This window comes from Globicephala melas, chromosome 4 (assembly GCF_963455315.2).
Source record: "Globicephala melas chromosome 4, mGloMel1.2, whole genome shotgun sequence".
Taxonomy (NCBI): Eukaryota; Metazoa; Chordata; class Mammalia; order Artiodactyla; family Delphinidae; genus Globicephala; species Globicephala melas.
In genome coordinates, this window is record NC_083317.1 from 97262203 (window position 1) to 97279304 (window position 17102).

General features: G+C 35.9%; 1 protein-coding gene across 1 annotated transcript in view; it reads right to left on the reverse strand.

Annotated features, from left to right (window-relative positions):
- Positions 1–17102, reverse strand: part of LOC115857573 (EGF-like and EMI domain-containing protein 1) — a 155474-nt gene that overhangs the window by 113532 nt on the left and 24840 nt on the right. The window contains 1 exon segment of the mRNA XM_070045377.1: positions 9648–9763. Within this exon segment, the coding sequence (XP_069901478.1) occupies positions 9648–9753 (106 nt within the window). The 5' untranslated portion in view covers positions 9754–9763.

The window sequence follows — 17102 nt, forward strand, 5'->3', positions numbered from 1 at the left end:
GAAGGAAATTCTGTAAATTATATTACACATTATAATATGGATGAAACTTAAAAATGTCATGCTAAATGAAAGAACTCATTCACAAAAAGCCACATATTGTATGATTCCATTCACATAAAAGTTCGGAATAGAGAAATCTATAGAGACAAACAGTAGATTTGTGGTTGCTTAGGTTTAGAGGGGAATAGGGGGAGAAAGGGAGGTGATACTAAATTGTATAGGTTTTCTTTTTGAGGTGCTAAAAATGTTCTAATATCAATTGTGGTAATAATTGTATATATTTTTGAATATTAAAAACCATTGAATGGTACATTTCCAAAGGGTTAATTGTAGGGTATGTGAATTACATCTCAATAAAGATGGTTATTAAGAAAAGTTTTTTTTTTTTTTTTTGCGGTACGCGGGCCTCCCACTGCTGTGGCCTCTCCCATTGCGGAACACAGGCTCCGGACGCGCAGGCTCAGCGGCCATGGCTCACGGGCCCAGCCGCTCCGCGGCATGTGGGATCTTCCCAGACCGGGGCACGAACCCGCGTCCCCTGCATCGGCAGGCGGACTCCCAACCACTGCGCCACCAGGGAAGCCCTAAGAAAAGTTTTTTATACTATATATGAAAAATGCTACATAAATGTAAGATATCATTATCATCTTTTATCATTCTATATAAAACAAATGTCATAATTATGAACAATAATAAACAAAAAAGAAAAGTTTTTCAAATGTCAAGAATAGCAGGTATCACACCATTTGGTAATCCCTTCCTATGGCCATATTTTAATTAGCAAGGGCTTAGCAATTATCTGACAAATGAACTGAAAGAAAAGGCTAACAAAAGCCTTTCTACTCAGGGTGGTCTATGGATGACAGCATCTCATGCCCTGGCAGCCTGTTAGAAATGCAGATTCTCAGGCTGATCCCACACCTGCTGAAACAGAATATGCATTTTAGCAAGATCTAAGGTGATTCATATGTGCATTGAAGTTTGAAAAGCACTGAACTGTAGTATCTTCTCATTGTTGAGAACACTAAGCTTTTACATAGCTATTCTGCTTTCTTGTGCCTTAGGGCTTTTAAGAGGGATTAAATCAGTTCACTTTTAATAAGGACAGCATCTAATGAATTACAATTAACCTCATTTTCTCAGCTGCGGTTTTAATATGTTTCCAGTGCTCAGTCAAGCCTCCAAAATGTGATGATTATTTAAAATAGAAGAAATCATATGAAAATAAATAGATAACTTGTTCAGGTCTTTTAGTCCCTTGAATTTTACAGACAGGCCATCTTTTATAATCACTGATTTAAATTCAAAAGCTTACAGTTACCTTGTTCAAAGATACATAACAAATTATTTTAAACCAGCTTATTTTCTCATCAGTGAAAGCAATTTATGACCACCATTTTTTTTCCTTAGTATTGTCAACATTTTTGATGAATTAGCAAGGGTTATTTTGGTCATGCTCAAAAAATATTAAATATACATGAAGCAGAGAAAAGACTTTGTTTCAGAACTCTGCTGGATGGTTTATGATATTGCTGGGAATACTGTAAGATTTGAAGTGCCTCATATCTATAAACTTGTCAGAAATTAGATAAATTTATAACTGAGAAACATGTACTTAATTACAGCATAAATATACATATAAAATGCATTCCTTTCAAGGATTATTCTCATTTCTTCTCCTTCCTGCCCCTCACCTTTCATGCCCACACAGACAGGGAAGCCTGAGGCATCTTCATTCTGCTGCTCTCCATCTCAACACAGAAATGGGGGTCAGTCGGACCCAGTGACAAACTCATACCAACCAGGGCTAATTCCTTTCCCCACTGCAGGTGTGTGCTTGGGAAGTGAAGGTCTCCTATGATGAGCTGCACGAGTCAGCATTGTCAGGTGGTCTATTATTGGACAGTTATCAAAGGGTTTTAGAAAAATCCAACTGCTTTTCTCAGTCTGCAAGAGAGACTGCAAATAACAATTAATTTGTGATCAATTACCCTGAGTATTTTGATAAAGTCACAGGACCATATTTTTTTTTTTTTTTTTTTTTTTTTTTTTGCGGTACGCGGGTCTCTCCCTGTTGTGGCCTCCCGCTATTGTGGCCTCTCGCGTTGCGGAGCACAGGCTCCGGACGCACAGGCTCAGCGGCCATGGCCCACGGGCCCACGGGCCCAGCCGCTCCGCGGCATGTGGGATCTTCCCAGACCGGGGCACGAACCCGTGTCCCCTGCATCGGCAGGCGGACTCTCAATCACTGCGCCACCAGGGAAGCCCAGGACCATACTTTTATACAATGCCAGAGGCCCGCCATGCCCCTTGGTAGAAAGAGAACAACACTGTTCAGAAAAATCCTCAGATATGATTCTTTTAAATATATCTTTATTACCTATGGGGAATGATAAAATAGATGAACATTTGTGTTTGTAATAACATGAAGCGCTCTACATATTTATAGTATTTACTATTCTTAGGAATATACTGTTACCAGTGAGACACTTATATAGAAGATATAAAGTAAAAATACAAATAAATATGCATCCTTCATGTGCTTGGTTTTGCTGGCAATACATGTGGAATATATCCATCAAGTGTAGCCACAATAAATAAAATGAGTGATGTCTTTTTATATTGATATTAGTTGTATCCAAGGAAGTGCAGACTTGGTCTGGAACTAGATGAAGAACTAGAATAAATAATAAAAACTGAAACTTCATTTGAACTTATGAACTAAGGTATACAGTTTTTTTTCAGAAATGAGTAGTCTCAATCCTTTCTATGAGATCCTATACTGAGGAAGTTCTGGTCTTCAGGTCACTAAAAATACAGACACATGAAAATCAACAGCAAAAAACAAGTCAATTTTAACTGGCTTATCTCCTGATTAAAAATTACATGTACTTATATTCAGAGTTTCCCTTAATGAGTCCTTATTGAAAGAAAAAAACGTTTCCATTATTTAGAAATTGCTGAAGAATTTTTTATAGCAAGAAAATTTAAAAATCTCTTACCCATTACTATTTTTATGAAAGTAACAGAAAATAATATGGGTCTTGCAAAGGTAGGAACCAACCCTCCACATTTCAGAAGTCTAAAAAGGTCACTCTTTAGAATACAGAATCATACTTATCCTTTGGTGGGTGTGATTCCATAATCTAAAAAACTATCTAGAGGGAAAATACAAATCTGAGGAATTCAGTCAGGATGCCTCAGTTGGGGGATTTTTTTTTAACTCTTTCAAAAAGATGAGCTCATTTCTAAGAGGACTAAATAGAAAAATTCAAATAATTGTGAATGAAACTAAAAGGTTTTATTCTTAAGAATAATAAATTTACATTATGCTTCCTGATATATGGCAAAATTCAAGGACCATGAGCCAAACTTTGGAAAGAAGGTCCCTTGCTGCCCACCATCCCCAGACAGTCTCATAGAGCCATTTGCCCTGATTGGCTGTTCTGTTCTATCACTTTTGCAAGTGGCAGGAGCTACTGAGGCAGTAGGTCTGCCTTAGGATTTCTGTCTTGGCGTATTACCAACAAGAGGCCTCTGTGAGCGATGACTTGCTTTTCAGCCTCATACTTTGGAGACCTCTTTTTTCCAGTCTCCCTCCTTTGGCACCACCTATAGGAGCTATGCCATAAATCTGTACATCTCTAATTAAATTTGGAAAGTGAGCCAGTTCATCCTGGGGAATCTATATCGGTGATGGTTTCTTCCAGCTTGCCTCACTTCCAAATACACTTTTGACTATAATAAGTATTAGCTGAAAACTGAGGTGTTGAAATGATTACTCTGAATTACTAGGGGAGAAATGATGGGCTTTAGTTAAAAGATTAACTTCAAAAGAGATAAAGTGGATTTCCACTTTCATAGCAGAGTCTTGGATTTGAATTATATGCGTTTTCTCTCTAGACGAAAAGACACAGATACTTAAGAATACATTCAGAGTTTCTACAAAGAATGACCGTGGTGCGACAGGGGCAGCTTTGCTGTTCAAATCTCAGATGTCTTCTAATGTCAAACAAGAAGGAAGAATGACAGCAGGACAGGGAGTATGAAGAAAATTAGGAATTTTTTTAAGGAAATTAAAGAAGTGGAAGGAGGGTTGTTTAGTCCCAGGACTGAATGACTAGTGCCTGCCCCTGTTCCTCACAGCCCATTTTGATTCAGCAGTGGGTTATCTCTTTCTCTGGTTAATTCTCATAGCACTTTGCTTGTGCCTGCTGTATATATACTACTGCTAACTTAAACTATAGTTGTTTGTATATCCATCTTATCTTCTTTATTGAACTGGAAGCTCCTTGGAGAGAGAAAGATAACCTTACACATATTTTTATCTTCAGCAACATATAGCATAGGAGGAAATTTAAAAATGAGGGAAAAAGGAAAAATTTTTGAGCATGTATTATGTATTAGGCAAATGCAAGGTGTTAGTATGAAAGGATACAATAACAAATTTGTATTCCTTGCCTGACTTTTGAAGTAACTGAGATTTAATCCAAAACAGGCAGATGAAGACAAAATATCAGCTTAATTTTTGTTAAAGTTGAAAGTGGAGAAAAGGATTTAGGGGTTTACTAAAGACGTATGCAGAATTAGGCAAACGCTCCCACCTGGTCACGGGTGTAGCTGGGAAACCTCAGTCTTCCCCATGTGGGGTACTGACCTGGTGAAACATGCATCTGAGCAGAGCAGACCAGTATGGGCATTTGCTGTAGGCATTTGTAGATCCTAAAGAGGAAATAGGGAGGTGGGCCAAACTCCACAATTTCTTTCCCCAAACAAACAATTTATTTCCCAAAACTCCACAGTGAGGTAATTAACTCCTCCCTTGGGAAGAAGAGAGTGAGTGAGGGGGCAGAGAGATGTCAGGATTGATAATATCCCTCTTTATGTGGTCATGAAGTAGGGGAAAGGAGTTACCTCACCACGAAGTTGTTTTCCTACAACATCTCATTTAATCTCTCAATCTACATTAGGTTAGATATTGTTATTCTGGTTTTACAGATGGAAGAAGGGACAGCCCATAGACATTAAGTAACTTGCCCTAAGCCTCAGAGTTAGAGAATGTTAGAGTCAATATTCAAACCCAAAGTGTGTGCTCTTTGTTCAACGTGGTCCACAGTGTATGGGACAGACACATAGTTTGGTGGATGGATGGATGGATGGATAAAAAGAAAGAGATCTTTGTATACATTTATGTGTTGAATATGATAACTCCCATATATAATAACAACAGTTTGCTGAATTACATTGTTTATTCACATTATCATTTCTAATGTGTTTCAGGAAAAATTTGGCTAAAAATATTATCAAACTACTTTAAAATATTTTAACAGTCAATTCATTAAACAATATACCTTTATGTTCATTTATTTCTTCCAAATGGAAGACTATCCCAAATGTCCAATCAATGTTCATTATCGTTGTCAGTTCACTTATTAAAATGTACAGTAATGTTAATTACTATCTCATTTAGAAAAATTCTTCGGCTCCATGGTACTACCATGCTCAAATAGTCACACTAGTTATGTTGCTGCACCAATAATTTAGACAAGCCACATGGAGAAACTTCAGAAAGTTCAAACTAAGCTAAGACTCTGATTTGCTCTCTAGAAGTAAAAATGTGATTTGCCCTTTCAAATGAAACAGACCTGTTATCAGCAAATATTTACACAGACCTACTGATAACCAAAAGTCAGAATTTAAATGACAAACCCAGCATGGTTAAAATTTGTACATAAGGAAATGAATAAAATGTGTACTGACTGTATGTCTGTGTGCATTTATGTTTGGATGGGTATGTATTCATTCATCCATTCATTCATTCAATAAGCATTTATGGAATCCTGCTAGGTACTAACACCTGTGATACAGGTATAAAAAAGTGAAAAGACATGGCCCTTACCTAGGAGATACTCCTAATCTCCTAGAGATAGTACGAATGTGTAAATAAATACAGTGCTCTGAGAGAAGTTTTATATTAGAAGCATATATAACATGAAAGGAAAGAGTCTAACTTACAGCCTAGAAATAGGAAACAATAGATTTAGACTCCCCCATAAGGACCATAGATGTTGGAATCAGACACAGAATACAGAATATCTGTGTGCGAAATATCAAAAGAAAAGGATATAATTATAACAATGAGCATACAATAGAAAGGAACTAACTGATTTGAGAAAAATGAGACTTCTAAAAATGTAAAGTTAAATTGTTGATATTTGAAACTCAATAAGACTATTTGAGCACATGCAGTAAAGAGAGAAAAGAAAATACAGCACGTGAAAGCAGCATGTGAGACAATGAGAAGGTCCAACATATGTAAAATCAGTGTAACAGAAACAGACATTTAGCAGTATCCTGGCCTCAACCCAATAGATGCCAACCGTACTCCCTCCCCTCAGTTGTGAAAATCAGTGTCTTCAGACATTACCAAATGTCTCTGGGGGACAAAATTCCTCCAACTGAGAACCACTGCCATAAAACACATATGAGAAACACAAATTATTGACCTATGTCACTCATGGTTATGGATGCAAATATCATAAACAAAATTATAGCAAATTGGATTTAATAACAAATAAAATTACAAAATCCAGTTAGACTTTTCCCTAAATGCAAAGATGTTTGTATATTTGAAAAACTATAAGTATTTTAACCCACATTAACAAATTAAAGAAGAAAAGCTTTATGTCCTTTCTATATATATATATATATATATATATATATATATATATATATATATATATATTCTCACAGTGTCCAGTGGTATGCAGGCATTTCCCCTTATAATTTACACATTATAATAAGTTATTTACAGAGTGAGTTAGAAACTATGCTTTATGCTCAGTGCTATGCTTGAAAGAAGGGGGCACTCATGTACCTGAGCTAATCAGAAGCCTTCTCCACAAGTTTTATGGCTCTTTAAAGAAAAGGTTAAAGAATAAGATTAACTCACAAAGCCATTTATAAATGTTTCAATTCCACTAAAGGGTAGACTCTAGATGTATTTTAATGCTGCAATAAATGTCTACTAAAATTTTGATCTGTATTTTAAAAAGCAATTCAAATAAGTTAAATCCAATTTATATTAATGCAAAGAGAAAGTATTTTCAAATGATTGTTTAACTCTATGTCTGCAGTATTTAACACAATGGTCTTTGAAACCAACTGACCTTTATGGTTAGTATCCAGTAAATAAATATGAATGACTCATCAGTGCCCTCACATGAACTGAAGTGTTCATTTGTAGTGGCTTTAGAATGTATTTAATTTCAAAACAACCTCTATTATTTTTATTTAATTATGCATATAAACAAATCTGAGATCACTGCATGTTCAACAGTCAAACAAGATGAATCTCTAGCATCACTATGTCTACCAAATGGTCATTTAAAGAAATAACAAAGAAAATAGGCTGAGGAGTATGAGACGGAGAGAGGTGGTTCTTTATTGGCAAGTTGCTCCACCCCAAACCACTATCCCAAGTTCTGCATCTTGGGAAGTAGGAAGTCAATGTTAATTCAGTGTCAAACTCCTGATTCTCACCAATACTGATGCTACTCTTAGTTTACACGAATTAACATCAGTTAAATGAAAGCATGGAAATCAGTTCTCTAAAATGTTGACATTTATATGAAGAGGGACTAATTTCAATTAAAATATGAGATAATTGCATATAAATGAATTAGTGGATATAACGTTTACCCTGTCTTATCAGCCTAATAGTTGTTATAAAAATAACAACAATTGGCTAATTGCTGTGCTGGGCACTTCAAATGTATCTATGATAATAATCATGTTGATAAAAGTAATACTCAGCCAAAAAGAAACAAAACTGCCTATCAGGCAAGGAAGGGCACAACCCCGCTGTGCATCATCAGGCAGATCTTGCTAACTTCAGTGGCCATTTTTCTACCTTTCATTTGGACACCATGGGATGCTTTACTCCTCTGGTTCTCCGATATTGAGTACATACTGGAAACACCATTGCCAAACAATCTCATCAGAAACAAAGATGATCTCACTTGAATGAAAAAGGACCTGGGTGAATTTAGGGCTTGCCTTTATAAGTTTATACCCTTATAGGCAGAGGACCCTGCCTGGCATGAAGCCTGTCTCAGAAAGGCCCAGGTGCAGTCACCCTTGAACATCTGGTTGTCCGTCTGGAGCCCTTCCTGTTGCTGCCTGCCAGAACATTTCCAGAAGGTAAGATGCTACACCGCTTCCTGAGAATCTGAGAAGTTCTCCAACCTACTCACATCTACAACTTGTCTAGTCTTGGCAGTCCCAAGCAAACCCACAGCCCTGGCACCAGACACCTTCAGTTGGATGTCTTTTGTTTGTTTTGTTTTAGCCCAACAACTTATTCAGATATGTCCCATTAGGAATTGACATTGTCAGGGGAAAAAATAAGTGTGATTTTGTAAGGTCAATGGGAACCAGAGGTGCTAACCAGAGATGCTTATGGTGCTTAAAACAGAGTTAGAATAAATGCATTTCTATGTGATCTAAAAGAAAAAGGCTGAATACATAGAATGCTCAAGTATTTAAATGGTAAGACTAGATAGGGGGAAAAGTCAGAAAGGACAGTTATAAGGCATGGCACAAGGGATCATTTTATTTTGGGTGCTTCCTCTTTTAGAGAAGAAGACAAGGAAGTGGTCTGTGGTCCCAATTATATTCCACAAATGGGAAACAGCATGGTCATCAATGAGAGTACACTTCATAGTTATCATTTGAATACCTACTATATGCCATCCACTACGCTAAGTGCTTTAGATGCAGTATCTTATTTAATGCCCGCAGCAACTTTTGTGGTTTTAGGAGCTACCATTATCCTAAATTTTACAGTTGAGGAAATTTTACAGTTGAGGAAAATTTTACAGTCTTAGCAAGATTAAATAACATGCCCAAGGTTACATAAATTGTAAGTGACAGAGCTAAGACTCAAATCCGGGTCTCTTTGAATCCAATGCACTTAACCTCATTCTACAATGCCTTAAAACACTGATCTGTAAAGTTTTGGCTTATGTTTCAATCTTTGCCTCTAATCAGTGAGCTCCTTCAGGGCAGAATTTATTTCTCATTAATTTTTATAACCCCAGAGCATGGAATAATGCCTGATACAGAGCAGCAACTCAATGATTATCAAATGAACAAAATGATGAATTAATAAATAAAGGAAGGAAGGAAGGAATTAATTTTAAAAGGAGTCAGAAAATGGAAGTTCATGAAAAAAAAAGTTAACTGTACACTAAGAATGCTGTTTCTGTGGTTAGTTTTATGTCCCTCTCTTTCTATTGTAACAACATCTGAGTATTTTATGATAAGCACCATTTTCACTTTAGAATTAAACAAAATGCTTTCACAAATATGTATTTTACCCAGGGATTTAAATGAACGATCGAAATTCCACAATCAGAACATGACACAGCCAAACCAGCATATAATCATATGTTTCTCATAATAAGCTACTTGAAGTGTTCTTAGGGTTACAATTTTGTAATCTAGACACGAGAGGAAGATCTGTGCTCTTGACAACATTCAGCACAGGCACTTCAACTGGCTCTGGATCAAAGACAAGCCCCTCTTCTGCATTACATAGATGTTCTCTCTTTCCTTATCAGGAAGCAGACAGTCCTAACCATTACCTTCACATCCTCTGCCATCTTCCTCCAGCTTCTGGCCAGCTTGACACTTGCAGTAATAACTGCCAATCGTATTACAGCATTGGTCCTGACAGACACCATGGTACATTCATTTATATCTGCAATTGGATATGTAAACAGAATTAGCTTCCTGTAACTAGACACACAAAAAGACTTCAGTGGCTCTCCTAAAAATGTACCATCACAGAATGACATCATTCTTTGACCTCAGATGAAATGAGATAAAACTATAGTATCTTATTTTAATTAGAGCTAACACACTCTAATTTTGATGTAAAGAACAGTGTCCCTAAGGGGTTGTCTAATCTTATGGAATTTGGAGGCTTATGGTACAGATCCAGATATTTCACATCCAAGTCATCATTTCAGGATGAGATTAAGAAGAGAGTGAGGAACTAGCAAGTCAGAATACCAGGTCACCTATTTATCCATTAAGTGTTTTGTTGCGGGCTTCTCAGATAAATAATTACTGAGCACCCACCACTATATATCTGGCATTGTGCTAACCAGTGTGGGGAGGTAAAAGGGTAGTTTCATGGCTTCCAATGATTCAAATCCAGCTGGGGTTGAGGACTAAACAGAAGTGTGATTTGGGTGTGTCCATGTGCTGGGTATGTCCACAGCCTACTTCTTAACCGGTGGCCAGAAAGCATCTTCACAGATAGGGCTCAATTTTATGTACACCCCAATCCAGCTGCCAGCTGATAAACATTCCAACACATATGCAGGTTTGATAGTGAGTGGCCTGTTCTGCTCTAAGTCGTCACTTCTGCATGTTGACTTGCTGACAATGGTATTTGTTTCCTGAAATGAGTGTGGCTGGAAGACAGAGAGGGTGGAGAGCAGAGAAGAAATGGGGAGGGGCAGGTAAGGATTACAGAGTGAAGAAGAGAGAGACAGAGGGGGAGAGGAAGAATGAGTTAGTTGGGACCAGCCAAAGAAGCTGACAAAGTAGAAACACTGCCAAAGAGGAACTGAGTTCCCATAACTTTGGAACCAAGAGCGCAGAGAACTGATACTGAAGAAATGATGAGGAACCAAGCAGAGTGGGGTAAGGTGCACCTCAACCGGATAGAACTGAATTTGTCTGAGGCCTGGCTGTGCAGCTGTTGAGACTGCTTCCATTTGTTTTCAGTTAACTTTTCATTGACATGTGACATACACATAGAAAAGTATACAGATCTTTAGGATACAGTTTGATGAGTCTTAAGAAATAAACTATAGCAATGCAACCCCAAGAAATAAACCATGGCTAGCACCCAAGGTGCACCCTGCCTAGCTGAAGGTAACAACCATTCTCATCTTTAACACTATAGGTTAGTTTTGTCTTTTGGAACTATATAGAAGTAGAATCATACTGTGTGTTTTTCGTGTCTGTCTTCTTTTGTCCAGCATTCTGCTTATGAGATTAGGAGACTGTACTTGGACTTTGCTCATTCCTATTCCTGTATATTATTCAAATCTATGAATATACCACACTTTTTATTTATCCATTTCACAGCTGATGGGAATTTACCTATTTTCTTATTTTTGGTTATTGTAAAGAGTGTAGCTATGAACATTCTTATACATGCCTTCAATGAATGTACATATACATTTTGGGGGGTAATATATCTAGGACTGAAATTGCTAGATCAAAAGGTATGATATGTTCTGCTTTAGTAGCTACAGTCAAATAGTCTTCTAAAGAGGTTATTCTAATTTACACTGTCACCAGTGGTGTATTAGAGACCAGATGCTACTCATCCTTGCCAGTGTTTGGGATATTCTGTTTTGTTTTGTTTTTCATTTTAGTTCTTCTGGGGAGTGTATAAGGGTATCACATTGTGACTTTAATTTGCATTTTCCTGATGATTAATTAGGTTAAACACCTTTTACATGTTATTGGCCATTTGGATAACATCTTGTTGACATGCTTGTTCAAATATTTTGTCCATTTGTCCAATTCTTAAAATACTGATTCTTTTACTAGTGGGTCAAGTAGAATGCTAAACAGAAATGGTGGCAATGATTATCCTTGTCTCGCTTCTGAATTCAAAAGGATAGTTTTTAACATTTCACTGTAGGTATGATATGTACTGTAGGGATTTTTTTTAATAGATTAGTTTTATCAGATTAAAAAAGTCTACTTCTAGTTTCTTAAGTATTTGTATCATAAATAGGTGTTAAGTTTTATTTACTGCTTTTTCTGAATCTAGAAGGACAATTATATGGTTTTCCTAGTTAATTTTATTAATATGATGAATAACATTGATTTTTTGCCTCCCTGAAATGAACCTGGTAATGATACACTACCCTTTTATATATTCCTGGATTCAGTTCGCTAATATTTTGTTAGGATTTTTGTGACTATATTCATGAGAGAGATTTTCTGCACTTTTTCTTTCCTGTAATATTCTTGTTAGGTTTTGGCATCCAGGTCATACTGGGTGCATTAAACAAATGAGGATGTTTTTCCTCTTTTTCTATTGTCTGAAGAATCTGAGACTTTTGTCTTTCTTACTTAGATTTTTGAAAGAATTCATTTATGATACCATCTAGGCCTGGGATATTGTATGTGTGTATGCGTGTGTATGTGTGTGTAGACTTTTAATTACAGATTCCACTTCTTTAATAAATAAGAACATTCATATTTTCATTTAAACATGTTAGATAAATTATATGTTTGGAGGAATTTGTCCTTTTCATATGAATGTTCAAATGTATTTCTGTTAAGTTGTTCACAATGTTCTCATCCTATATTTTTAATGTCTGTTCAATTTGTAGCAAGGTTCCTTTTCCTATTCCTGAAATAAATAATGTGTGCCTTCTCTTTTTTTCTTGATCAGATTTGGTATCTATCTATCTACCTACTATCTATCTATCTACCTACCTATCTATCTATTTATCTACCTATCTATCTACCTACCTGTCTATCTATCTATGTATCTATCATCTATCACCTTCATCTTCTCCAAGAACAAACTTTTGGCTCTATAGATTTCTTTCATTGCTCTGCTTCTAAGTTCTTGAGATTGAAATTTAATTAATCGTTTGACTTTATTCTTTAAAGATATTTCTGGTTATCTATAAATGTATAACAAACCACCCCCCAAATAAGTGGCTTAAAGAGGCAATTTACTGTTATCTTTCACATTTCTGGAGATTGAAGGGCTCAGCTGGGTGGTCCTTATTTGGGTTTTCACATATGGGAGCAGTCAGGTGGAAGCTTGAGTTACACTTGCATGCACACTTTTTCATTCACATGTTGGGATTTGGGCTGAGATGGTTGGAATATCTGAGAGGCTTGTCGGGCATCTCCCTTTATCTCCACGTGCCTAACTTTGACTTTCTCACTGCCTGGTGGTCTCGAAGAAAGAAATTGATGGCAACCTTCTTGGAGAGAGTGTATCACACTAATATGTTCATTTAAGGCTATACATTTTCTTAAAAATAAAGTATTAGCTACATCCCACAGGTTTTGCTATGTTATGATTTAATTATCATTTGATTCAAAATGTCTCCTAATCTAAATTAATATTTTTGTTTGGGTTATTTTGAGGTATATTCTGGGGGTTGCCCAAACATTTTAGGAACTTCCCATCATCTTGTTATTATGAAATGCTAGATTAATTCCACTGTGGACAGAGAATATGCTCTTCATGACTTCAGTTCTTCAAAATCTGTTAAGTCTTGCTTTATATACCAGCACATGGTCAATTTTGATTTAAAAAAAAATCTATATCTACTGGAAAATAAAGTGTGATCTACAATTGTCAGGTGCTATGTTTTCTGTATGTAGATATGCACATATAAATTACTTATCTGTATATATTTCAAATATGTACAAATGTATATTTAATTAGTTCAAGTCCATTAACCATGTTTCTCATATCTTTATATCCTTAGGAATTTTTTGTATGTTTGTTATATATCAGTTAGTGAGAGAGGCAGAGTAAATTCTCTCTAACTTTATGTTTTTCCTTTTATGACTGCAATTTTTGTTTTATATACTTTGAAGCCCTATTATAAGTGGCATACAAGTTCAGAATTGCCACATCTTCCAAAAGATTAATACTTTGTTATTATAAAATGTTCCTCTTCAGATCCAGCTACTTTTCTTTCATTAAAGTTGAGGTGTTAGCAAATATGGTCCTGTCTAAAACATGCCTAAGACATTTTGTCCATGCCAAAAAATCCTTGATATTTGGTCCTGTCCAGAACCTCCATTAGACATCTGGTCCATAAGACATCTGGTCCATGCCAAAAGGTCCCAGATATTTAGTCTTGTCCAAAACTGTTTGGCATGGACCAAATATGCTCATGGACATTTTAGACAGGACCGAATGTCCTGCAAGAAGTTGAGGTTTTGTGATTATTAGTAGCTATATAAGTTTTCTTTTGGTTTGTGTTTGCCTGACATTTCATTTTCTAAACTTTAGGCTTTTTGTATTCACATATTTGAGAAACTATATCCATGTATCTTTATCTGTATGTGTTATTTTAAACATTCTAACATCTTTAAACCATGGTATTATATCACTGGCTTCTAATGTAATTACTAACATATTTGGATTAAATTTACCATTTTATTATTTTTCTAAATTTCTATATATTTTACATTACTTTTACTCTGAACTCTTAGATCCTTTTAAATTTATAATTTTTAGTGTTCTACACGTACTCTTTATTAGGTTGTCAGTAATATATTCCTTTATTATTCTTTTGGTGGTTACTCTAGACATTACAACATCTATTATTAAAGTCTAATATAAATTAGTACTTTAACCATTTCCCTGACAATGCTAGAAACTTATACTTTAATTCCCTTTATGCTTTTCCTGCTTTTTATATTATTGTTATCATGCATTTTAATTTCAGATATTTAGAACCCATAAGACTTTATTGTTATTGTTTCATATAGTTAATAGTAATTTAGCTTTATCCACATATTTACCTTTTCTGGTATTCATTATTGCTTCTTGGATTTCTGTGCTTCTATTTGGAATAATGTTCCCTCTGCCTGAAAACTCCTTTTAGTGTTTCTTTTCATATGGATCTGCTGGCAACAATTTTTTTTTCAGATTTTATTTGTCAGGAAATGACATTTTTCACCTTAGTTTTTAAATTTAAAAAATTTTAGAACATTTTCAGATTTACAGAAGAACTGCAAAGATAGTAGAGGGTTCCCATAAACCCCATTTATTCCATATTCCACTATTATAAGTATCTTACATTAGTGTGGTACATTTATTATAATTAATGAGCCAATACTGATACATTATTATGAACTAAAGTCCATACTTTATTCAGACTTTCTTAGTTTTTACCTAACGTCCTTTTTAAGTCCCAGGATCCCTTGCAGGTATCATATTAGTTGTCATGTCCCCTTAGGTCCCTGTTGGCTGAGACAGTTTCTCAGACTTCCTTTGCTTTTGATGACCTTGACAGTTTTGAGGAGTACTGGTCAGGTGTTTTACAGAATGTTTCTCAATTTGGATTTTTATCATGTTTACCTTATTATTAGACTGGGATTATGTGCTTTGAGGAGGAAGACCACAGAGATGAAGTGCCATTTTCATGATCATATCAAGGGTACATACTATCGACACATCACTTAGTCCTGTTGATGTCAACCTTGATCCCCAGGCTGACAGTGTGTGTCAGGTTTTCCCACTGTAAGTTTACTCTCATTCTTCCCCTTTTCCATACCAGTATTCATTGGAATGAAGTCATTATGCACAGCCGACATTTAAGAAGTGGAGTTATGCTTCCCCCTCCTTAAAGGTCAGGTATATATATAAATTATTTGGAACTCTTCTGCACAGATTTGCCTATTCCCCCCATTTATCACACTTTAATTTTTGAAAAATATTTTCAGTGGAACAGAATTGTAGGTTGACAGTTGTTTTCTTTAAGCATTTCAAAAGTGACATTTCATTATCATTTAAATTTCCTTTCGACTGTAATGTGGCTGTTTTTCTCTGTCTGCTTTTAAGATTTTCTTTTTGTCCTGCTTCTGATATGTTTTACTATGGTATACTTTAATGTGGGGTGTTTTTTTTTTTTTTTGTAGCTTTCCTCCTTGGAGTTTATGGTACATCACATTTCTGTGGTTTGATGTCTTTCAGTTTTAGAGAAATTGTTCTCACCATTATAAGTTTTTGTAGCTTTCCTCCTTGGAGTTTATGGTACATCACATTTCTGTGGTTTGATGTCTTTCAGTTTTAGAGAAATTGTTCTCACCATTATAAGTTCAAATACTAAGTTTTTGCCCATTTTCTTTCTCCTCTTTCTAGTACTGCATAACACATGTTTGTGAGATCTTTGATTTACACCTCATTTTTCTTATGCTATTTTCTGGTTTTGTTTTATTATCTTTTTCGTTTATTTGCTTCAGTATAGATATATTCTACTGACCTGTTTTCTAGGTTATTAATTCTATAAACAACTGTTCATAATATACCATTAATTCCATCTACTGCATTCTGCTTTAAAGATATTGTCTTTTTCATTTCTATTATATATAGCTGATTCTTTTTATAAATTTTACTTCTTAGGTGAAATTTTACATTTCATCATCAATTTTCTCACTTTTACCAATCCACTCTTTTTTGACTTGCTTTATAATATTGAAGCTGGACCCTGTAAACACTTCTCCCTTGCCAGGTGGTACAATGGTAAGCCTTCTTAGTAGAGGGCACTGTATGAACTCTGTAAGAGGAAGGGACTTATCAGTTTGATTCTAGTACTTTCTGTTTCACAGGCAGGTACACTGTGGCTACCAGTAGGCAGCTTCCCTGTCAGTGGGAAGCTTATCTATCAGCAAGCAGCTACACTGCCAGTGGTACGTACCCTTCAGCAAGTCTCACCTGTACTCCAACAGGCAGTTTCCCAGTGAATTTCACTGCCATCCACCATTTCTGGCCAGCAGCACCTCAGCAAACTTTTATGCCACCCAGTGACCTATAGCCACAACCTCTACAACTGGATCTGAATTTCAACCTGGTGGGGAGATTAGGAGACTGTTTCTAAACTTGTTCCTTTCTTGGGCACTCTTCTTCAGTCCTGGAAATAGTGGCTGTTCCCTACATCTGCTATTCCTATATTCTTTAACATTCTCTTAACCCTTCTTAGTACTGTATCTCTAGTTTCTAATTAATATTTTTTATAGTAATTTTTTTTCCTTATCACATCCTTGCTGTGGTTTCTAGTATACCCTCTCTCCAGTATCTTGATCCCTCAAATTCTGGCTTTCATGATAGTTCTGAATTCCAATTTACGTCTTCCCCATCCAGTGAGACTGATGACTGCCCTGTCTACCTTTTCTTCCTATTAGCAGCAATTTTCTTCTCATCTTTTGGCATTTCCTACTATGTCACGTATGAATCAATCCCTCAAGGGGAAAACTTATCTCACTGACATTCCTGGCTGCCATGATATTCTCCAATATCTTCA